This window comes from Linepithema humile, chromosome 4, assembly GCF_040581485.1.
Source record: "Linepithema humile isolate Giens D197 chromosome 4, Lhum_UNIL_v1.0, whole genome shotgun sequence".
Taxonomy (NCBI): domain Eukaryota; kingdom Metazoa; phylum Arthropoda; class Insecta; order Hymenoptera; family Formicidae; genus Linepithema; species Linepithema humile.
The window spans coordinates 21,331,425-21,355,484 of NC_090131.1; the positions used below are offsets into that span (position 1 = coordinate 21,331,425).

General features: G+C 31.8%; 7 protein-coding genes across 14 annotated transcripts; 4 read left to right on the plus strand and 3 right to left on the minus strand.

Moving 5' to 3' along the window:
- Positions 1 to 186: 186 nt before the first annotated feature.
- Positions 187 to 8,424, plus strand: LOC105672156 (hippocampus abundant transcript 1 protein). 4 transcript variants are annotated; one of them, XM_012366891.2, is made up of 7 exons: positions 187 to 537; positions 3,977 to 4,378; positions 4,513 to 4,734; positions 4,893 to 5,176; positions 5,464 to 5,773; positions 5,938 to 6,094; positions 6,337 to 8,424. In XM_012366891.2, exons 1-7 carry the CDS (start codon positions 412 to 414, stop codon positions 6,441 to 6,443), a joined length of 1,608 nt encoding a protein of 535 aa, XP_012222314.1. In that variant the 5' UTR covers positions 187 to 411; the 3' UTR covers positions 6,444 to 8,424. The 4 variants fall into 4 exon arrangements, with proteins under 4 accessions (XP_012222314.1, XP_012222316.1, XP_012222313.1 ...); XM_012366893.2 differs by lacking the exon at positions 187 to 537 and adding an exon at positions 1,805 to 3,742 and having other exon boundaries at positions 5,938 to 6,073; XM_012366890.2 differs by lacking the exon at positions 187 to 537 and adding an exon at positions 1,807 to 3,742.
- On the minus strand, positions 6,814 to 10,395 carry TBC1d7 (TBC1 domain family member 7). Its single transcript, XM_012366896.2, has 6 exons — positions 10,083 to 10,395; positions 9,572 to 9,921; positions 9,223 to 9,507; positions 9,000 to 9,129; positions 8,804 to 8,903; positions 6,814 to 8,442 (listed from the first exon to the last, which is right to left on the minus strand). Exons 1-6 carry the CDS (start codon positions 10,122 to 10,124, stop codon positions 8,390 to 8,392), a joined length of 960 nt encoding a protein of 319 aa, XP_012222319.1. The 5' UTR covers positions 10,125 to 10,395; the 3' UTR covers positions 6,814 to 8,389.
- A 732-nt stretch (positions 10,396 to 11,127) lies between these two features.
- LOC105672158 (probable methyltransferase-like protein 25) lies at positions 11,128 to 13,277 on the plus strand. Its single transcript, XM_012366895.2, has 5 exons — positions 11,128 to 11,848; positions 11,940 to 12,291; positions 12,359 to 12,456; positions 12,536 to 12,765; positions 13,056 to 13,277. The coding sequence occupies exons 1-5, from the start codon at positions 11,270 to 11,272 to the stop codon at positions 13,057 to 13,059; spliced, it is 1,263 nt and encodes a 420-aa protein (XP_012222318.1). The 5' UTR covers positions 11,128 to 11,269; the 3' UTR covers positions 13,060 to 13,277.
- On the minus strand, positions 12,473 to 15,668 carry LOC105672160 (cell division cycle-associated protein 7-like). Its single transcript, XM_012366897.2, has 4 exons — positions 15,533 to 15,668; positions 14,072 to 14,294; positions 13,283 to 13,981; positions 12,473 to 13,184 (listed from the first exon to the last, which is right to left on the minus strand). The coding sequence occupies exons 2-4, from the start codon at positions 14,129 to 14,131 to the stop codon at positions 13,023 to 13,025; spliced, it is 921 nt and encodes a 306-aa protein (XP_012222320.1). The 5' UTR covers positions 14,132 to 14,294; positions 15,533 to 15,668; the 3' UTR covers positions 12,473 to 13,022.
- On the plus strand, positions 15,639 to 18,562 carry Oat (Ornithine aminotransferase precursor). Its single transcript, XM_067352874.1, has 4 exons — positions 15,639 to 15,781; positions 16,065 to 16,375; positions 16,844 to 17,174; positions 17,259 to 18,562. Exons 1-4 carry the CDS (start codon positions 15,707 to 15,709, stop codon positions 17,844 to 17,846), a joined length of 1,305 nt encoding a protein of 434 aa, XP_067208975.1. The 5' UTR covers positions 15,639 to 15,706; the 3' UTR covers positions 17,847 to 18,562.
- LOC105672161 (zinc finger protein ZFP2-like) lies at positions 16,991 to 23,966 on the minus strand. 5 transcript variants are annotated; one of them, XM_067352863.1, is made up of 6 exons: positions 23,690 to 23,966; positions 23,494 to 23,619; positions 19,808 to 23,426; positions 19,478 to 19,698; positions 18,827 to 18,931; positions 16,991 to 17,182 (listed from the first exon to the last, which is right to left on the minus strand). In XM_067352863.1, exons 1-3 carry the CDS (start codon positions 23,840 to 23,842, stop codon positions 21,804 to 21,806), a joined length of 1,902 nt encoding a protein of 633 aa, XP_067208964.1. In that variant the 5' UTR covers positions 23,843 to 23,966; the 3' UTR covers positions 16,991 to 17,182; positions 18,827 to 18,931; positions 19,478 to 19,698; positions 19,808 to 21,803. The 5 variants fall into 5 exon arrangements, with proteins under 5 accessions (XP_067208964.1, XP_067208963.1, XP_067208965.1 ...); XM_067352862.1 differs by having other exon boundaries at positions 18,719 to 18,931; XM_067352864.1 differs by lacking the exon at positions 18,827 to 18,931.
- Positions 19,295 to 21,819, plus strand: LOC105672097 (Ornithine aminotransferase precursor). The gene is made up of 5 exons (XM_012366809.2): positions 19,295 to 19,667; positions 19,848 to 20,152; positions 20,385 to 20,585; positions 20,847 to 21,072; positions 21,340 to 21,819. The coding sequence occupies exons 1-5, from the start codon at positions 19,295 to 19,297 to the stop codon at positions 21,504 to 21,506; spliced, it is 1,272 nt and encodes a 423-aa protein (XP_012222232.2). The 3' UTR covers positions 21,507 to 21,819.
- Positions 23,967 to 24,060: the final 94 nt, after the last annotated feature.

A 24,060-nucleotide genomic window follows, 5' to 3' on the forward strand; every position in this document is an offset into this window, starting at 1 on the left:
CTAACGCTGAAATTGAGCGTAAGCGTAAAAAGGTACCTTTAAGATAACCCTAAAGGTATATTCAGCAAACTTGCATAACTGCATAACACATATTCGTAAGAAGATCAACCAATCACTCGTCGATACAAGCCAGGCTCACGAATACACGAATACACGAAAATGAGACCAGTGAAATGAAATCGCTATATGCAGTCTCGCGATAACTCATGATTGCCTACGATAGTCTGTGTTGATCCGCGGACACGCGGATACGTCGGGATATATTCATTTGTTCGGGCCGTTTGCATCGTTATTATGTAGATGACACCATGAGAAAAATTCGGAGCTGAAAGTGATAACCTCGGTGGATACAGCGCAAATAGTGTCGCGGGGAAAATGACTCCTATCGTTTTGACGAAATTCTAGGAATTCATGAAACTGAAAAAGCGAAAGAGTCTGTGCGCGCAGTGCGTGAATATGCCAGCCAAGGTCTCTAAGAAGGTCGTCGGCATGATCATTCGAAGCCGAAAGTCCATTATGAAGGATGGAGTAATCACGGTACTAAAGATTTTCGTCACAAGCTTCACCTTAACATAACTTCGACACCTCTTCACTCTTGCAGTAGTTGGCTGCAGCCTAGCGCTCCCTCTCACTCTGACTACAATGCATCCATATATCCAAATCTCTGTTTTGTCTTATCCCGTTTTATCTTTACGTACTGTCGCTTAATTAGTACTACGAAAAATTTATTTATGTATAAACTTGCACCCTGTGTATGCTTAAATTAGTTAAATATTTGCACAAAAACATCCCACTCTGGCAATAATAAAACACTCTTCTAGTGATTAAATTAATATTCAATATTACAAATACATTTTAGCAAATTATAAAACCAGAACGTTAACATTCATAGGTATTCAATCTTTGATAACTGTATATATATTTCTATATTATCTAAAAATTATTCGAGAATATTAATTAGTTAATTCGCATTTTTTAAGTATTGTCTCAAATTTTTATCTTATTTAGAATTGTAACGTTACATTTAGGAGTTATAAAGATATGTACACGCACAACTTTACATATGTTTTACTTTATGTTATATATTTTTTATTACACGTAAAGTAAAATATAGTGTATATAGTGTACAATTATAAACGGATAGAGAGAGAATCACAACTTATATATATAATCTATTATAATATTTGTTCAGTTGATTATATATATATAACTCGCTTCAACTTTATTTTTGATCTGTGAAAATGCACATTTGTGTCAAAAATGATATATATACATCTATATATATCATGTATATGATATATATGGTACACATATATATATCATTTTTTACATAAATGTGCATTTTCACAGATCAAAAATAAAGTTGAAGCGAGTAAAATAATTTACCATATTTTAGCTATCATTTAGTTAGTGGTTAAAAAATAAGTTATTTTTTTATGTTATAAAGAATGATTTTTGAAATTATATAAAATCTATAATTTATATAAACCACAATAATCTTTCTTTGCTTGTCATTCTCTTATCTATTATGACGTAAGAATACAATCTGCTTTTCCTTAGCTGTGGGTTTGAAATGTGGTTTTTGTTAAATTAATATTCAACAAATCTATAGCTGAAAAAATAAGGACTATATCATGGTATGTTATTTTTTTATCACATTTAGTATCATATATATGTGTGTATATATATTATATATATATATATATATATATATATATATATATATAAGTATATAAGTATATATATATATATATATATATATATATATATAGCGCACAAAGCAGACGAGTGTCGCGCGCATCGATCAATTATTGCACACGATGCATTCCCAATAACATTCGATTAGAATATCATAGAGAATGCATTTTACTATAAAACACTGCGAGCTTAAAAGCTTTTTTTCGTGATTCATTTGTGAAAAAAATCGCAGATTTAAGTGTGCCGATTGCCAGCTGTTGGCGTCATTGTTAGGTTAGGACAAGTCTAAAGTTAGCTTGAAGAGATTGTAGGCTGTATCGCCAGGGGTTAAAAGAGAGGGGAGGGGATGAGTAGAAGCACAGTTGCAATGCGGAGGTTTGGTTTCTCGTGTAAATTGTCAAACGATATGAGTGGACCGCGCGAAGGATTGACAGTGTATCGAGGGATTTCGAATGGAAATATGTGATTGTTAGAGATTTCGTTCAACAGCCGCTGACAAACGGCTGTAATTTCAAGATACGACAGAGATACGGGAAAGGAAGCGAAAAACTCCGTCCGTAGCACGAAGCCGATGATCAGCCAGTCGCTTTTGGAAACTTCCAATGTTAAAGATCGCGCGCATCACGAAGACCGCTCGCGAGCCATGCAATATCGTTTGCGGACGGCTTCGTGAAAAACGCGCTTCATCGTTAACCAAGTAAATCCCTCGCGTTCGCGGAATTCTGTGACGTCACGCGTCGCGGCTGTGCGCGATCAAGTCAAGGCCGTGCGAATCCATTCGTCGATGGACTCGGAGGAAGAGCGGCGCGTGTTAACGATGCTGTTCGTTTAACGCATCTCTACTTGTCATGAGGAAAGATATGTCTACAAAGAGAGAAAATATTTGCGATGCATAAAAAGAAATACTCAGTTCTCCTAAGCTTCAGTTTATCAGCGATGTAATTTCTTCGTTGTGAATCGCTTTCCTCTGTGGATCTCGTAACTTGCCAAGAACCTAATGACGTACTGATTTGGCACTGTACACGAAATGACAGAGAGCATACGATGTTAATTATGTCATGTAATTAGATGATCATTGAGATCCTTCTAATATACTGTAAAATATATACATCAAAATCTAAATACTATTGAACAAATTTTAGAAGGACGCAACAGAAAAAATGTATTGGCTTGAGCTTTGCACTGCCATAATGAAGTTCAAACATTGATATAATTAATTGCCAGAAAGCTAAAAATCATGTCATGATCTTATAAATGTAATTAAAAATAAGAAAGCACATGACAACAGAGTGATTTATTGCATCTTCTGATTAATTAATGTTTCTTATTAAAACTCACTAAAACGGAGTGTATGTGTGTATGTATATAGATAATATATTTGCAGAAATTATAGCAGATAAATATAAAAACCGATGCATTATCAATCAAAGTTTTATATAGACATTGCTGATTTCGATATGTGTAAAAAACAAATTGCATATATAGTGAAGACAAGCAGCCTTGTTACAATTACCTCATTTGTATTGCAAATGTAACGTTGGTAAACCAAATAATAATGACAAAATAATTGTGTACGTGAAGAAATTTATAATATAATTAAGATAAAATATAATAAAATACATATACAGTGTATGCATCTCAATTACAGTGCAATATACTATTTATTTTGGACATTAAATGAAAAAAAAACTATGAAAAATGTAAACTTGATGATTAAAGGAAAGAAATTGAGAGTAATATTAAAGAACAAATTAAAATTTAATTTAGAACTGCAGAAATAGTACTAATATGACATTAAGAGAAGATCATCTATTTCTTTATTGCATATATGTAAACAGAATGATAACAAGAGCATCAATTAAGATGTGAATATGAAAGAAAATATATATAGTGACATTTCTTAGGGGTCATGCCCCCTGGGGCAAACAGTGGAACAGAGGGCTTGGGCCCGTCCTGTTCTGAGATACATAATAGTCAAGATCATGCTGTAGCTAAGCTCACACCTCCTCTTACATTTGTTCAACAATGCTACAGACATCTCAAGGTCAGCTGCTAAAACATCATAAATATTATGTATTGGGTAGAGAAGGCCATATCCATTTATCGAAATTTTACTTTATATCTGTGGTGTTGCGCTATATACATGTGTATATATATCTATATGTAGAACTGCTATAGAGTGTTACACATTGACACAATAATTATATAGCACATTACTTAAGGACTATCTCGTATTTATATCTCATATGTAATATATTATTTTATTGTTATTTTTCAGAGTTCCGGTATTGGCGAGGCAAGCGTGTATCATGCATTGGTTGTAATATTTTTGGAATTCTTTGCGTGGGGATTGTTAACCATGCCTATTATTTCGGTACTGAATGAAACATTTCCGGATCACACGTTCCTAATGAATGGCTTAATAATGGGAATTAAAGGAATCTTGTCTTTTCTTTCTGCGCCACTGATCGGTGCTCTCTCTGATGTATGGGGTCGAAAATTCTTTCTACTCATCACAGTGGCCTTCACATGTGCACCAATTCCCTTAATGAGCATTAATACATGGTGGTTTTTTGCCATGATTTCTATCAGTGGCGTATTTGCTTGCACATTTTCAGTAGTGTTTGCATATGTTGCGGATGTAACAGAAGAGAATCAAAGATCGCTGGCATATGGTTTGGTACGTGTAATTATACATTACTTGTGTATTGATAGAAATAATATCTATATTTGTATATACCAAGATTTTATATTAAAAATAATAAGAAATAAGATAATATTTAATAATGTTGAAATAACTATTTTGTTTATTAGGTATCGGCAACTTTTGCTGCAAGTATGGTGATAAGTCCAGCTTTAGGTGCTTATATCATGACAACATATGGAGAAAATCTTGCCGTAGCATTAGCAACAGCTATCGCAGTGTTGGATGTGTTTTTCATATTAGTGGCTGTACCTGAAAGTTTGCCTGAGAAAGCACGTCCACCAGCACCTATATCATGGGAGCAAGCTGATCCATTTGCAGCTCTTGGAAAGGTAAAAACTTGATATTGTATTTAATATTTTATATGTTATATTTTATAAATTTTATCAAAACAGGCAAATGTAATAATTATTTTATGTAATGCATAATTTTCAGGTATAAGAATGTCACATAATCGTAAAGTAAAAAAGATATATAATTTGCTTTACAGGTTGGAAAAGACCATACTATTTTAATGCTATGCGTTACTGTGTTCCTGAGCTACCTTCCTGAAGCGGGACAATATAGTTGTATATTTGTTTACTTAAAACTGGCTATGGGCTTCTCCGCTTTCATGGTGGCTATATTTATTGCGGTGGTGGGCATTCTGAGTGTGGGAGCGCAGATTATATTAGGACCCTTGATGAGAACACTTGGCAGCAAACACACTATAATGCTTGGTCTGTTATTTGAGATGTTACAACTCATGTGGTATGGATTCGGCTCAAAAATGTGGTAATAACATTTCTTTATTTGCACTAATAATAATATCAATATCAATAACTAATATAAGTACTTAAGCAATTAAAGTAATAATATAATTTTCTACATTTTGATGCCTACTTACATAATTTAAATAAATAATATATCAAAATATTTAAAAAAAGTAAACATTGGCTATTTTTACTTGGCTAATATAATAATATATTTTTATTTTATTAAGATATTTTGAAATGACTAGACAATATATATGTTATATATATGCTATATTTTATTGAATTAATTCAATTAATTATTTCAAGGATGATGTGGGCTGCGGGAGTGCTTGCTTCTGTATCAAGCATTACATATCCGGCAATTTCCGCATTTGTATCCATGCATTCTGATGCCGATAAACAAGGATTAGTACAAGGCATGGTAACCGGGATGCGTGGTCTCTGCAATGGACTTGGTCCTGCTATGTTCGGTGTCATATTCTATCTTTTCCATGTTGATCTTAACGATGATACGCCCAATCTTCCCTTAAAACCATCATTCTTGGATGAAACCAACAGGACAGGAACGAGTACACATCTAGATATAATGCCTCAGGTACATACATTATATTTACAGGTAAGAATAGTTTCTTTTTGTTAGTGTCTGTTTTGTATCTTATACATGCAGTATACTGACTCGCTAAAAGATATCTATGTATTTATGTGTGTATAAGTATACAAGTAAAATACTAATATTATTTAAATCGAAAATTGAAGCATTGATTAACTCGTATTTTCCAGCTTGTACCAGGGCCGCCGTTTGTATTTGGTGCATTACTCGTGATTTGTGCGCTATTGGTAGCTGCGTTTATTCCCGAATCAAATACGATGTCAACAGGATCGTTGCATCATCCATCTACTTCCCGGAGGCCCTCCGGTAAATACGCATATCAGAAATGTACGTTACAGGTTGTCAAATATGCTAAATGCCAAATATGTTTATGGTGATGGGATTCTTCAAAAATTATCGTAATGCAATTTTTTATGGATTTGTCGATTAATAGCGCATTGAGACTCGGCACATTATTACGTTTGTTCACGAAAGTTGTATTATATACAGATAGTGTATAAGGATATCAAGAATTTTCAATATTGTTAACCGTGCAATATAAGCCTTAAAAAAAATACTTTTTATTTCAGGTTTGTCTTTGGATGTTCAGTACGAAGCAGACCGAGTGGGAAGTGGAAGAGGAAAAATCGGTCCGCTATCACCACTAGTCGATAATTGTAATTCTGCCGCACTATAGTGTCTATTGAAACAAAAAAAGTGAGGCAAGCCATAATACTTGATGAGAATGTTCTAGCCAAGTGATAATACTCCATCTTTAATCGGAGATGGAAAGGTCGTCGCTATGAAGTGCACCTGACTCAAATCGGGACTGCAATAGAATTGTCTATATTGTATTATACTATTTGTTTAAGGCAGTAACTAAAGCTTGATTTTAGAACTATCGATGGAACTTAATGTTTAGGTTGTGACAAGTTTCCACAAGCAGTGCTTGTGCGATAATACGTGGGTTGATCTCAAAGTCGAGTATAATCGTATGACAAGCATGTTATGTTACAAAAGAAGAAAAATGTTAAATTAGCTCTTCCTTTTCAAGATTTTTGCGCCGACTATTAAAAATCAGACGTAACGACAGCTTATGCAAAGTATCAGTGACTCCTAATTTATGCAGCTTGCCGACGGCACAAAACGGCACATTATAAAAGTTATAATCAGTATTTTATTAGACTTATAACTTAATAATTCAGTGTTTACTTTTGATGTCGTATCTTTTCCTCTTGTGTATTTCGAATTTATGTTACCACTTTTTATATCAAATGCTAATGTAAATTGCAACGTATTTTTGCATCTCCATACATTTATAGCGCTAGAAATAGCTTTTACACATTCCTTATAAACAATAATTTTTGCACACGAAAAAAGAACATTACAATAATTGAAGAGGATAAAAATTGTTTCAGTCACCTTTTCTTTTTGTATAGATGCGATATAGTGATTACTTATCCTTTTTGTAAGTCACCTGATATAATTTAGCTGATATTTGTAGATCATGTAATCCGTCTCTTTTTGCACAAAGTATTTATTTTAATACGTAGAAATTATGAATATAACGAGAAAGGCCTCAACACATTAGGAGCAGATTATATAAAGTGATAGTTTGTCTCATTCTAAGGCAATGATAGACGTCAATACTATGAGTCATAAAACTGTATTATTAATCATTAATTGAAAATTGATAGTACTTTTAAATTATGCGTGTTAAAATCGGAGTCATTGATGTTAAAACGACAAAGTTGTATGATAGAATAGGGTCTTGTATATATTATACTTTATTTCTATTTTATAAGAATCAAGACCTTTAGGAAACATCTGTTTTCTCGCAGTGGCATTGATTTTAATAATTTAAATTATCATAGACACTCTAGTATATTTACGTAAGAAAATTGAATCATTGCAAAATAGCTTGTAGAAGACGAAAGCAATTTTAATTATTATACTGAATTGAATCTTAAAATCATTGTTTTCTTAAAATCGATTAATCTCCATTAAAACTAACGAGAGATTAATAATAACAAACATAAATTAGTTGAGAAATAACAATTAATCCAAAAATTTCTGTAGATACCCGCGTATAATATGCAATGCACTCCTACTTAAAAATCTTTAGTTGTTTTCATATCTTGTAAATTTTAATATTTTTTCGAAAAAGTTCAAAGATACATAAATGAATTAATGAATAATTTTATTATCTTTATGAATAAAAGTATTTTGATATATATATATATATTTATAATTTTAAATCATTTATACATTTGTTAAAAATAAATTGATTAGAATTGAAGGTTTCGATCAATACGGTAAAAGTACATGGCTTATGATCTTTGTCGATTGTATCAAAATTACGTGCGTTTTCTAGAATCTAGCTGTCAGTAAAGTATTACAGAATGAAATAGAAATTGTGGACAGATTAAACAGTGCAACTGCAGTTCTATAGTTTCAGTTCGTATTTCCTTAGAATTACTTACAAACTCGTTCTCATACAGTGGAGTAAATATACACGATTGTATTATAAATACAAAGCAGAAAACAGGAAGATTATAATATTAAGAATGGATATAAAGTTTAGAATAAGTCATGACTCTATCGTGAGTTAAATAATTGTATGTATAATGTACGATGAATGCATTAATAAAAAGTGATTATTTTTAAGATAAATAAAAGTCTCACATGAAAAACATCTGTAAAAATATAAAACAAAATATTCAATCACATTAACTGAAATAGTAAACTGGAAAGAGTTTTAAACATATTATGTAATCGAATAACTTCAAAATCAGACTTTATTCTGATATATATATATATATATTAATTCTACAATTATAAATTAAATAAATTAATTTTATATATATTGCTATCAATTGAATTTAATATCGCTTAAAATCAATCATCAATTTTCTATATCGAATTTAACCACAAAACCAATAAAGATTGTACAAATTCATTAGTATTAAAGTATTGATAAATAATAGTAATCATTTTCCGTTTTATACAGCACAATTGGTTGAGAAAGATTTATATTACATTGGATAGAATACTAACTGTGTTTTGTAAAATACATATCAACTTGTTGTGTTGTCCCACTTTGCTGCATAGATTCAATTGCTTTATTAACTATCATCTCTGATGTTTCTTCTGTTATCTAGAAAAAAATTTGTAAAATTTGGAAATATACAATGTACATATGTCATGCTATATTATCATGATTATTATCACGATTTAATTGTGATGGTCTTACATTATTAATAGTATCCAATACATTGTCTATATTTTCACACCTTAATAATAGCCGTCTCAAAGTGGTTAATGTAACCACAGCAACAAATACTAAAATTCGATATGCACCAACTGTTATTTTATCCCATATCCTATAATAAATAAAAATTTTAGTAATCATCCAAGTACTATGTAGTATTAAAGTTGCAGTATAATTTGCATATGATAATTTAGTACATATATACTTAGCAATAGATCCATCGCATATTATGCCAGCAAAACACGAATAAAACCATAAATCATATGGGAGATTATAAAGTGCATCAATTTTAACAAGATGCTTATATAATTCAGCATCATCTCTTTCTAACAATGTATATGTACATTCTTGTAATTTGCCCACTTCCTTTTTTAACTTTTCCACATGTACAAAGAGTCCAGATAATATCCAATACATATCGACTAGTTTCTCTTGTTCAGATTCAATATCAATCACATGCCATAGTGTCTCAGCCATTTTACTCATAGCTCTTAAAGTAAAAAAATTTTATTTTTATATGAAATTAAAGCAATATTAAATGGTAAACAACAAACCTGTGTAATGGCGATTCCAACTGAGCAGTCATGTCAACTTTTGCTCTTCTTGTACGCAGCAGCCACATTGCTAGAAATACTAGATGAGGTTTTGTACAATCATCTATGATTTTTGCAATCTTTAATGCTTTCTGTAGGTCTTGAAATTCTATTGTACGTTGAGTCATTATAAATTCATGACTTTCCACATAAACTGGTATAACATCAAGTAACACTTTCCATAAGAAATTTCTGTACATAGCAGGCACAGTAAATCTTAAACAAAACTGCTTCAGTTTTGTTTTGTCAAACGGTCGTTCTTTCAATAATATCTCCAAAGACTTTTTCTCTTCGACGCTACGAAAACCAACCTGTTATTGAAAAATAACATTAAAATATTTTGTTGTAATTGCACAACAATCTAATGGAGAAAAAGTTTTATCACAATAGTGTGTGTGTGTGTGTGTGTGTGTGTGTGTGTTTCATACTTTAATTGCAAAATTATATGTATTTATGTTTTAAAAATGCTTACTTTCTCATAATATGATGAACGAAAATTTCGTTCATCTGTCATTGTTGAGTGCCAATCTCGTCGAAAGTAGAAACAGAGGTAGAGATAAAATTGTATTAAAACTAAATAATTGGATTGGGAGCATTATATAATCTATCTACATGATAATAACTCGATGTCGTGCTCTTCTTTTTACATGAATTGCTATTTAAACATCCGACTCTGTGTAATATGTATATGAGCTATCTACTACACTTGTATATATGTATACGTAACACAGATACCTATGTCACATGCTTGTGCATGCCTGTGTTCATATAACCTGCAAATTCCAAAAATAAATTATTGTATTTTATATATGTAAGTTTCCGTGCTTTACTATTTTTGTGAAGAGTTTTAAATGACTTTTTGTATTACGTTTTCTCAAATTAAAAAGATTAACGTTTTTTATGCACATGATAATGATATTAATTACTCTATTCTTGTTATCATTACATCCACATGTTATTACATTATATACAGTCATAATTCTATAAATATTTGATATAATAAATATTATGATTTACCATATGACTTATTATTTTTATTTATTTATATATAATAGGTTTTTGAGTCTGCTATGATATAAACTTTACTTTTTTCCATAATTCTTGCTGTAAATTCTTTTGCATTATAGCAAAGTAGTAAGAAACAAAGTAAAATTTTGGAAATCGAATATTATAAAAGTGCCCCTATGCCGTTAATTGATATGAAATCTATAAATATATATTTCTTTTCAGTTAATATAATTATGTCTCAAGAAGAAAAGGATTTGGATGTAAATAAAGCTTTTGAAGATTTATTATTTGCAGAGGAAATTGCACAAGAATCAAGCTACGAAAAAGGTTACAAAAGTGGCAAAGAGCAATTATTAAAGGGATATCATCTCGGATATCATAGAGCTAGCATAATTGCTGCTCAATTAGGATATTACAGTGGAGTTTTAGAACACTATTTACAGAATAATGACACTAATTGTGAAAAAGCAGTGGTGATAGCCAAAAAGCTTTTAGAAGATATCCGCAGTACTTTTCCTGATCATCAAGACGACAATTTGGATATTCTAAAAGCTGTAGATAATATTAAATTGAAGTATGCCAAATTCTGTTCATTAGCCAAAATTTCTCCACTGTATCCTGAAGCAGAAAAACTTGAATTTTAATGTAATAATGGCGGAATACCACAATTATTTTGAAAAGACATTGGATTTTATTAATAGATATAAAAAATTAATAGATTGTCATTTGGTTGATTTTATTACTGAAAAATTATGGGACAAGTGTTTACCAGAAAAGCTTAAATCAGAGCTTGAAAGTATTGATACAAACGATGATATTTGGACAGAAAACAACATAAGCTCGGAATTAAATAATTTTATACAATTAACAAAATCACTTTCTTTAGAATCGTGTCCTGCTGTTATATGCGTAAACAATTTGCCAAAATTGTTACCACAATTTTTCAACCAAGAACAATTGGTTAAAAACCAATTTAACCATGCAACATCCGAATTTATGAGTACCAAGAAATCATATGAAATTGAAGTTCTTGGAAAAGTTATTGCTGAAATGGCACTTTCTACTAACAGTTTAGTAATAGATGCTGGAGCTGGAAAAGCATACTTGTCAACATATTTATCAGAACATTTCAATGTTCCTGTCTTAGCAATTGATTCATCGCAAGTTTGTCACAAAGGTGCAATAAATCGTCAAGAAAAGATTAAAAAAAAGAGACAATCGTCCCTAAAGGTTTGCATAAAAAAATATTCAATTATGTTGAATGTATAGAATTCATCATAATTTTACCAAATTTTCATATTTTTTTTCATATTCTTTTTAGGTTCGATACATAGTTCAAGAATTAAATGATATGACTAATTATAATGAAATGGTGAATACATATTATCCTAATTGGAGTTTAAACAAAAATCTCATTTTGACAGGATTACATACCTGTGGAGGACTTGTACATTCTGTAATTAAAACCTTCTTATGTTCAAAAGATATTAATTTGCTTTTTGTAGTCCCATGTTGTTACCATCTAGCAGATGAATCATTGAGTGGACGTTGGAATTTTTCTAAAAATGCTAGAATGTTGGCTCAACAATCTATTGAAAGGAGTAAACATAATAAACAACTTTCTCCTTCATTATTTTACAGAGCTGTGCTACAAGTTATCCTGCATTCTATGGGTCAGTTTTATTCAACAAATACATTTGTTATATATTTTAAGTGATCTAATTTTGTTGTTTTTAATAGGCTATTACAACACTAAAGTAGGTCGTAATGGTCCAGTGGATAATTTTGTGAATTATGCAAAATGGGCTCTATCCAAAATTGGAGTAGATAATAAACAGGTATGTGTTACAGAAATCATTTTGTAGATTACCATTTATTCATTTATTGACAAAAATTTTACAAAATATATATTTTTAGATACCTTCTATCACTGTTCTACAGGAAATATATGAGAACCATGTACATTTTGAACAAAAGTTGCATATCTTTCAAACGTTAAGAATATATATGAGTTCAGTGGTGGAGGCAGCTATTATGTTGGATAGAATAATATTTCTGCAAAATAATACCGAGAGTTCTAAGATTGCTATAGTACGCTTGTTTGATCCAACACTCTCACCCAGATGTTATGCAATAATGGCAACAAAGTAAATATAATAAATATAATAAAACGAAAATCATAATGTAAAATAAAAGTCATAATATAAAAATATAGAAAAGAGATATGCAAAATCTTAAAAAAATAAAAAATTTTACAAATTAACTTGATTCATTTTTTTCAATCTTAGTATAAGCATAAATAATTAAAATACGAGTAATTTAATATTAATAAAATATCAATAATTTAACATATATGCAAGCAAATTTAGTATAAATTTAGATGAATGAATTGTGTATAAAAATATTACTCTGTATCCTCAAATTCTCCTACTTGCAGATAATCCATGACAGATGAATATCCTTCTTCCTGTGCAGTGGGGGCTAAAATTCCTGTAGGGCGAAGTCCATTTCTGGTTCGACATATACTACAATTACATAAGCCTCTACAAGGTGGACAAGCCCAGTCCTAAAAAATTGCAAGTATTATGGGAAATGTTCATGAGTAATAAGATATAATTTTTATATAAAATACAATAAAATTGTATAAAATATAACCAAACTTACAGGATCTTTTAATGCATCTGCAGCATTTTCGCCATACCTTCCTAATAAGCATGGTCCACAAAATTGTCCTCTAACACCTACACATTCTCCTGATCTACAAATTGTTTTTGTATCTAAAGTCTTCTGTCTACATTGATGACAAGAAGTACCGTTGATTTTACAATATGTTTTCTGGGTACTTTTCTCTGCTACATTTTCTAACATTTCTTCTGTAATTTCATCCACTGATGGTATATTTTCTGAATCTGATGATTTTCTTGTTCTGTAACCTCTTCGTTTTCGTTTATTTTCCACATAGCTATCATCATCAGATGTGTCATCTTTTTCCTCTTCTTCCTCTTCATCCACATCACATACAATTTTCATCAAATCAATGGATCGTTGAAATGGCTTTGCCCATGGAAATAAAACTTTCAACTTTGGTCGATTGCTTTTAAATTTTGACAAATTGTTTTCATTATTCTCATCTTCGGAATCAGATTCACTGCCGTTGGATGTCATTTTTCTGCTTCTAGTGTTGTACTTCCGACGAAACTCCAGACGTATTCCATTGTTTCTAAAATCTTCCAAATCTTTAGTAGTTCTGCGTTTTTTCCTAGGTGGTTGATTTTTATTATAATTTTGCTCAATTGAATGTTTTTTCTCTAGTTTTTTAATTTCATCGGTTTGCTTCTTTATGTCTTTAAACAGCTCTGCAAACTATACGAGAAACATTATTAATATGAAGAAAACTGTAAAGATCGGTTAGTGAGGTTATTAATCATTTCATCGAGAGTGTAAAGTACTTACAAGAGTTTTTCTCTCTGCTTCATTTTTTGCCCGAAGGGCATCATAATCATTTTCATCCATATGTTAATTAAAAGGATATGAAAAGATATCAAAATGAGAAAATAACTCTTTTGTAAGGACAAGTTATATTCGTTTCGATACGTTTCAACAGTTAAATTTTTGAATCAGTTTAACGTAATTCCAATGAAGTGGCGTACGTGTTGTAGTTCTGACGGAAAAGAATCTATAGTCGATAAAAGAGAGCTTGAAAATGTCAGTATCATAGCTAGATAAATAAATCTTTATATAATTTTTAACACATATATACGTATATTTTGCACTATCATAATAAATCGATTCTTATTCCATTATTAAATAGCGCTAACAATTTCGCTGTAACGACAAAATTCGTCTTGCTGTGATTGCTTTGACTCTGTTTTAAACTACACATATATCTTGCTTTAATAACTTTAGCAGTAATTTCATGTTTCTGTGAACTTTTTTTATTTTGCAAAAAAAAAACAAGTTTTACTACTTATCAAAGTTAATTACGGTAGTGAAGTTTGAACGTTTTCACATTAAATGCATAGCAGGCGTGATAGCAATTACAGTTTTGCTGTGACAGCAAAAATCTTTCTTATCATGTAAGAAGTTAAATCGTCATCATTTATTTAAAGGATGTGATCGCAAAAATAATTCATCTCTATTTCACGTAAGTTGCGTATAAATTCATACACGTGATTCGTGTATAAATTCATACAAATTGATTTTAATTTCCATGCGTTTCTAACAGATTGTCTCTTTCATAAAATACGAAGATATATCATAAAAATGTTATTACTTCATTGAAAACGTTATCGGTGATAATATATATGACAAGAGTAAACGTATCACGGTGGGAAAGTAATAAGCTGGTGTGGCATACGTGTAAGCGAGAGACGTATAGCGTGATGTTATCCAGTGCTACTTCGACACTCTTGTACACGATTAAGATAAACAAAACTTGAACTAGAATCGCAGAGCACAATCATTCGTCAGTCCGAGTAGAGCCACTGGGGTAAGTTTATTGACGTATATAACCGTATATTATACGTATATTATATATAATATAATTTTAAGTGGTCTTTAAAAACTCTGACCGCTGGGAATATATTAAATAATGGCCTCTGAAAACATAATAAGAATTTATACATTTATTAATTTAGTAAATAATAAATAATTTTTCTCTTTTAACTTTTTGATAATTAATTTACAATTCTGTACAAACATAAAAATTTTTAAACTTTGAAAATCAGGAGCAAAAGAGTCAAGGCAAGATGTATGTGCAAAACATATATTATAGATATATGATAAGAAAGATATAAACATAATCGGTTCTGCATTATTAGACCATCTGCAATGTCATAACAATTAGAAATTGTATATACATATATTTTAATTTTTCAGATGCATGTGAAATTGGGATAGTTCTGTCATACTTACACTTTATCATAATCATCATTGAGAATAGCAGCTGTGAACACTTTGCTTCAATTTATGACAGACCACTTAGCTTATGGTCGAAGAACTTTAATATCCAATCTCTTAGTTGTGGTTCATCACCAGTTTATTGTCGTGCGTCTTGATTGACAAAGAAGTAACTCAACAATTCCTTCAATGGCTCCATTAGCGAGAATAGCGCTGCTAAATATCAAAGGACCGGCAAGAGCATTATTATGCGCCCAATCTCAGGTAACGTATTTAGTACTAATTATACTAATGTGAATATTAAAATGCAACTATTATTCAATTTTACTACGTAAAATAATTATATTTAGTATATTCTTAAACATATATATTAAAAATATTGTTTTTTAATAAAAAAATAATTTATATTTAATTTATTTACAATTAATTTTATTCAAATTTATTTAAATTTTAAATTTTTACATATATTTCTTTTTTAAAAATAATTTAAAATACTTACAAATGGTTTGAAAATGGATAACTCAAACATTTCTCTCTCTCTTTTTAGAGCATACAAAACAATTGCTGCAAAACAATTACATCGCAACAAGTGTTCGATCGTGAATCTAAATACGGTGCTCATAATTATCATCCACTTCCTGTGGCTTTGTGTAAAGCTCAGGGTGTTTTTATGTGGGACGTCGAAGGTAAAAGATACTTCGACTTTATGAGCGCTTATTCAGCAGTTAATCAAGGCCACTGTCATCCTAGAATCTACAAAGTAATGGTCGATCAAGCAAAAATTCTAACTCTAACATCTAGAGCGTTTTATTCTAACGTCTTGGGTGAATTCGAAGAATATATTACAAAACTTTTCGGGTACGCAGTGTTACTTTTGAATTCTGATATATTGATAAGATTAACTGATACGTTATGAAATCTAAAGTATGAGATTAGTGGAAGTAAATGTATTTGCATTACAGATAAGCTATATATATGTGATACATCTAGTGTTATATCTGAAAATTTATTAAAAATTAAGAATTACAAAACTCAAAATACTATATGAAATAAAATTAGATACTAAACTATAATGTAATTTGAAAGTTTCATTAAATAAAGACAGTTCCGATAAAAAGTATTGTAATTTATGTATCACGCAATAATTTATGTAGTTTTGTGCTTTTTTTAATACTTTGTTTCTGTTCATTTTACTGATAAATGTAAGATCTTTAGACAAAAAATTAAATACTTAAATAATTTTCCTGAAAAATTTGCAATACATTTTATTAATGCATAGAATTCATCAATACTTACTTAAAATACTTAAAATATTTCGTGCCTTAGATACGACAAATGGCTACCGATGAATACAGGCGTGGAAGGTGGCGAAACAGCATGCAAATTGGCACGCAAATGGGGATATTCCAGCAAAAATATACCACAAAATCAGGCCAAAATAGTATTCGCGGAGGGTAACTTTTGGGGAAGGACCATGAGCGCCGTTTCCTCGAGTACCGATCCGACCAGCTACAGTGGTTTCGGACCGTTCATGCCAGGCTTCGAGGTCATTCCCTATGATGATCTTGCGGCGCTTCAGCAAGCTCTCACCGATCCGACTGTCTGCGCCTTCATGGTGGAGCCTATCCAGGGTGAAGCTGGGGTTGTGGTTCCCAAGGTAACATCCTGTATGAATATTCAAATGTGAGAAAACCAGCAATGTCTAATCTTTATCCTTAAACTTGTTTTCATTTAAAAAAAGGAGGGATATTTGAGAGGAATCAGAGAACTTTGCACGAAACACAATGTCCTATGGATCGCAGATGAGGTGCAGACCGGTCTAGCTAGAACAGGCAAACGACTCGCCGTTGATCACGAAAATGTGAAACCGGACATTCTTATTCTCGGTAAGGCCTTATCCGGCGGGTTTTATCCCGTTTCCGGTGTGCTGGCGAACGATCCCGTCATGCTCGTCATCAAACCTGGCGAGCATGGATCAACCTACGGTGGAAATCCTCTGGCATGCAAGGTCGCCCTGGAGTCGCTTCACGTTTTGGAGGAAGAGAAACTCGCAGAAAACGCAGAGAAACTTGGTCACGTGCTTAGGAATGAACTTAACAAGCTACCGAAGGAAGTGGTCACCTTGGTGAGAGGAAAGGGTCTTTTAAACGCCATCGTCATTAACAAAAAACTCGACGCCATGAACGTCTGTTTAAAAATGAAAGAACACGGTCTTTTAGCAAAACCAACACATGGGCACATCATTCGGTTGGCACCACCATTAGTTATCACGGAAGACCAAATACGCGAGTGCGCGGATATTATTTCCAGAACTATTCTTACATATTGACAATTTAATCGTTACATGTCTCACTCAATTGCAATTGTTTTAACATAAATATATATTTTTACTAAATATATACTAAATATATTTTATGAAATAATTTTATATATTTCGAATACAAATGTCAAAATAATGATTTATTCTCGATACATTATATCTATATCATTCTCCTGAGTTACTCGGTATATGTGTGTCGTATGTAATTTAATAAGGCTTTAACTGAGTGCAATGTTCGCCTTGATCTTTATCTGCTATATAAAAAAAATTTGTTTTGTTGTTGCTTTTGATAGATCATGCAGTTATCAAGTAATATACTACAAGGATTAAACAGCTCACGATTGCATTGACGTATCTTCGTTAAAAATTGTGCTTATTTATGAAACGATTAAATGCTACATATAAATACAATGCATTCATTTGACTGGTCTCTCGCGACAATTTTCTGTTCCACAGAGAGAAGCTAAATATACCATGTTGGATGGAATCGTTATCTTCGTAAAACGTTAAAAACTAACATGGTGAATAAGTTATTCATTTACGTTCCTGCTATTAATAGCTTAATGTGATAACATTCATTCTCTACGTAAATAACGATGTATTTCTAGCGTAATGACATGGGGGATTAATGCAAGATAAAATGTATCGAGAAATATATACGTATAATGCACCAAATGTTGTAATTATATATCAAATGGTATTTTGAAATAAAATTTTATACTTTATTTCAATCAATTCATTATATCACTATTCTTCATTTTAATTCTCTTTTAAATATCTAATGATGTAAAAAAATGGTCTAACAAAAGTATTTGAAATTAAATTTTACTTTCTTAATATGTCATTAAAAGAGATTAAATTGTTCATTGTTACTTGTTTACTTTGGCACGCTGGCGCCTTTATTCCATTCTGTGTTTTTATCAGATACGTCTCCAATGGTATTTATTCTAAATCCTTCTGTCGCAATGCTTGTGTACAAATAAGCTCACCAGTAAATAAGCAGTCATATCCACCGTATCTTTTGCCATATCTTTCGCCTCTTTGATATAAAAGCAAGATCAGCGAAGTTGCCGTCAGACATCTTACATTCATACCTGTGTTAAAGAGGTAGTACTTCTTGTATAACAATAAAACTATTTTCTTTTTTATCTCTACTCTATTGAATATCTCTCGACGTTTTTTTATCTGCTGGTAAAATTTTGTTTAGCTAGAAATAGTCTTCACATTAAGATAAAAATAAAATGTAATATTTTCAGATAAAATAAATTGTTTTTAGTAACAAATGGCTTTCAAATTGTCAATTCCAATTTTATAATTACCATTATTCTTGAAGAATATCTCAATATTTTAATTGCTTTGATTGATCATATTCCAATAGTAGTAAAACAAAATAAAACAAATATTTGTACATTAATATTTATCGATTTTAAACAGGAACAAAGAGAAAAAACGTGACCATGCAATCTGTGCGACAAAGATTCTTCAATATTGTAAAAGAATCGGACAAAAGAAGATTTTTGAGTTCTCAGCAAATAATCGATCGTGATAATAAATACGGTGGCATTCATTTCAAACCATTACCGATTGTTTTATCCCGAGGGGAAGGTGTTTATCTGTGGGATATCGATGGAAAGCGTTACCTCGATTTTCTGGCGGGATTCTCAACCGTCAACCAGGGTCATTGTCACCCGCGTCTGGTGAAGATCATGAGAGAACAGGCTGGGAAGCTGACACACACATCAAGAGCCTTCTATTCGGAACCTCATGGCGAATTGGGAGAATATTTGACGAAACTTCTAGGATGGGATCGATTTTTACCCATGAATACAGGTATAAATTTGCTTAAGAATCACGATATTTCCTAAAAAATAAATATTAATTCGAATCTTAGTAATTATCGGAAGACATCTTAGTACCGTTTTTAAGAAAATAAAGAATTAAGAATTAAGAATAAAGAAAATTTTTATTACCAAACAACGCGAAGTTAAAGCATTTCTTTTTCTATAACAGGCGTCGAAGGTGGTGATACGGCTATAAAAATGGCCCGACGCTGGGGATATAGAATAAAGAAAGTGCCCAATAACAAAGCTACCATTGTGTTCGCTGAGGGAAACTTTTGGGGTCGTTCATTGGCGGCTTTGTCAGCCTCGACAGATCCGAACTGCTATACAGATTTCGGACCCTATGTGCCGCTCTTTGAGAAAGTACCGTACAATGATCCGGTTGCTCTGGAACAGAAATTCCAGGAAAACCCTAATATCTGTGCGTTTATGATGGAACCTATCCAGGGAGAAGCCGGTGTCGTTATACCTACTGTAAGTTAATGAGGAATAGATAAGTGCATATTGTGAATACATAGTTTAAGTGATTAAAATATTATTATTATTATTATTATTATTATTATTATTATTTGAAGTACCTTGCTTGTTTTACTGATAAACAGAAATACTGTTTTTATTATGAAAGATAGCGCAGCTTGAGGATTTCTTCTTATTATCAATACTTCATAATTATTTCTCTCAATTCTTTCGTGTTTTTGTTTTTCAGGATGATTATCTACAACGTGTAAGAGAACTGTGTACAAAGTACAACGTTCTATGGATCGCCGATGAGGTGCAGACTGGCCTTTGCAGAACTGGCAAGCGCTTGGCAGTTGATCATGAAGGTTACAGACCGGATATTCTTATTTTGGGAAAAGCACTCTCTGGCGGCATGTATCCGGTTTCTGGTGTTCTAGCAGATGATCAGGTACCTGAAAAAAATTCGTTTATCTGTTAAAACCATTCTACATTTCATATATTTCTTTTATAGATGCAACTTTATAAAATCTAAAATATGTTAATAATAATTATTTATATTTTAAATTTTAAATAAAAATCTTAAAATTTTATACAAGCGATAACGTATATTTACTCTTATGTAGAAGCTCCAAAGTACTGCTGTATCCGGTATTAATCGCTATCATTCAAAGCGATAAAGATCTTTTATCCACGCTGATCATTTTTCCAGATAATGCTTTGCTTGGAAACGGGTTCGCATGGAAGTACTTTCGGCGGGAGTCCGCTCGGAAACAGAGTTGCCTTGGAAGCAGTCAAAATCTTGGAAGAGGAGAACCTGGCAGAGAACGCGAAGAAACTCGGCAACATCCTGAAAGAAGAACTGATCAAGTTGCCAAAAGATATCGCGACGGAATTTCGTGGACGTGGTCTTTTAGCCGGCCTTGTAATTAATAAAGGTATTATACGATCATAAATCAATCTTTTGAGTTACTGATAAATTGTTAACAAATGAAATTTCATCGTGCGATATGAGCAAAGATAAAATATTTATTGATCCCGAATCATATCTTGCAATCTGCAATTTTATTTTATTTTTTTTTTTTTACTTACTTTAAGCTCTAGAGAATTGTGTACAAAAGACGAATAATATTTCTACTTTATGTAACGAAACATTGAATTTTATTACAACTGCATAATACACTCGATGAATTTTTTATTTGCAGAGTTTGCCAATGGTTGGGATATCTGTCTGAGGCTGAGAGACGCTGGATTGTTATCAAGACCTGCACATGGTCAAATCATTAGAATATCGCCTCCTTTAACGATCACGGAGGAGCAACTGCGCGAAGGAATAAATATTCTCACTACAGTCCTCAAAAGTTACAAATAAAGGACTTTGATTAACAAAGGATTTAAAAAATTTCACCAAAATTATACGAATCGAAAATAATTTTCTAGTTAACAGACAGAGATTACTTCTATTTTGATACTATTTTATTAATTCCAGACAATCTTGAGAGCTTAAATCTAGATTTCTATATTTTTGGGAATACATGGAAGTGATGATAAGAGAGTAAGAATAAGTCAAAACGAAATTTTAAAATTATAAAATATGTATTCGCAACGATTATTTACATTTATATATATATATATATATACAAATTATAATTTATATTTATCAAATAAATTATATATGTGACTCATTATGTTTCTTTAAATGCCTTGTTAAACTAAAAGATTGCGAAAACATTTGATTACACTGATTGCATTTATATGTCTTTGAACCGGTGTGTAAATTTAAATGCCTTTTTAGATGATTAGCTAGCTTGAATCTCTTCCCGCACAATCGACATTGATGTTGTCTCAAACTACCGTGCGAGGCTTCATGATTTTTAAGATGGCTCGATTGTGCAAATCTCTTGCCGCATAACTTACATGCGAAAGGTTTTACTTTGGTATGAATACGCAAATGTTCAACTAAATTACCTTTTTGGGCAAAACGCTTGTCGCAATATTCGCATTTATGCACTTTCGACGACTTGTGCGTTTGTAAATGCATCTTTAGATTATAATTATGGCTAAATTGTTTATCACAAATTTCGCATTGCACTAAACCTTTTCCAGTGTGAAGTCTTTCGTGAGCTTTCAAGTTTTTCAAAAGCCGAAAACGTTTATTGCAAGTGTTACATTCAAAGTCTTTGCTCTGTCGTGTATTATCAGTTTTATTGTGAACTTTTATATGTTCCTCTAAATACGATGGATATGGAAATATCTTATCACATACCTTACATTGATGTATATTGGTTTTCGTGTGTAATCTCATATGTGCATTGAGTTTGCTCTTCGATGTGTAAGCTTTACCACAGCTTAAGCATTTAAATGGTTGTTGGCCAGAGTGAGATAATTGATGAGCAAATAATTTCGATTTTTGTAAAAATTGTTTGGAACATATCTCACACTGATACTTCTTTGCATGAATATCTTCCGTATCTTTCATGTCCAAAGATTGCTTATAATTATTGTCAGTTGGACATCCTTGATATTCAATTATGAGTTGCTTATCTTTTTCCGATGCCTTTATAAAACTTAAATTTTCTGCAATTGATACATCATTTTCGGAATGTATCGTTATATTTTGTATGCGTTCCGAACTACTTTCCTGAACACCATCCAGATCAATATTCTCAGGAAAGTTTATATTCTGTATTCCGTCATTATCATCTACAGTGGACTTTTGATAAGATAAATTTTGAATAGGATTATCGACAGAATGAATAGATCTTTCGTAACTTAGATTTTGAGGAATGTGATTAGAATTTTCACAAATCTCTATATTTTCATTATCACACGATATGTCGACATTCTCCGTACTATGTGTTATATTGTGACTTATTAACTGTCTCCTATTAGTAAAAGTGTGATTGCATAAAGAGCAATGTAAGGCACAGGCAGCTCGACTAGAGCTTTCTTCATTCAACGACATGGTATGCATCATATTTGATCTAACTAGTGGAGACAATTGTGTGCTTGGTATACTATCATTAACAAAGTTTGAGCTGACATGAGTAAAGTTAAGATATGGATTTTGAGATTCTACGATGTGCATGTGTTGCATAGGTATGTTATCCTGCATAAAAGGCAAATGCAACCGATTGTGGGCACAAAGTTCTTGATAATTCATAAACACAGCACCACATTCCACACATTTTAATGTCTTATGAGAATTCTGCACAGGTACAAACCCTTGATTTTGTTGATTTTGATAGAGCTTACAGCCAGAAACAGTAGTATACGATGTTAGTCCAGATACCTGTTTGAACATATTCAAATATTATAATAATATAGCTACATGTGTATAGCATAAATTTGTACCGTACCTTTAATGCTGCTTGTCTCAAAGCTCTGTCTGCTGCACGACACTGTTCTCTGTATAAAAGGGCTGACTCTGCTCTGGTGACACAACGATCGCACATCTTTTCAGGTAAGCCATCTCCTTGCCAGACCTACAAACATCAGATGTAAGGTTAATCTTACATAAGTTTACATCAAATATAAAATAGAAAATGTACTTGCTTCCAGGCACGAGAGAGATCGCAATTTAGCGGCGAGTGAGGAACCAGCCGGACCCACGAATAAACACACCATTTTGTCACCGTCTTCTCTCAAGCATGTGCGACACAATTTACTAATGTTTTCACTGTCGATCTCCTTCGTGACTATAAACATTCTTTTATCGTTCAATAAACAGCTATCTCGAAAGATATTAGACGATCAGTCTTCATGACACACCGGGAAAGGTTATATTGTTTAGCATCTATGTACATCGCCATATTTCATTCGTTTCACTTTGTTGACACTAGATGTCGTCACTACATCGTAACCGTTACCGCAATGAAACTGCAAAATTGAGAAAAGCGCGAACGTTCAGTCAATCGGTCATTTGA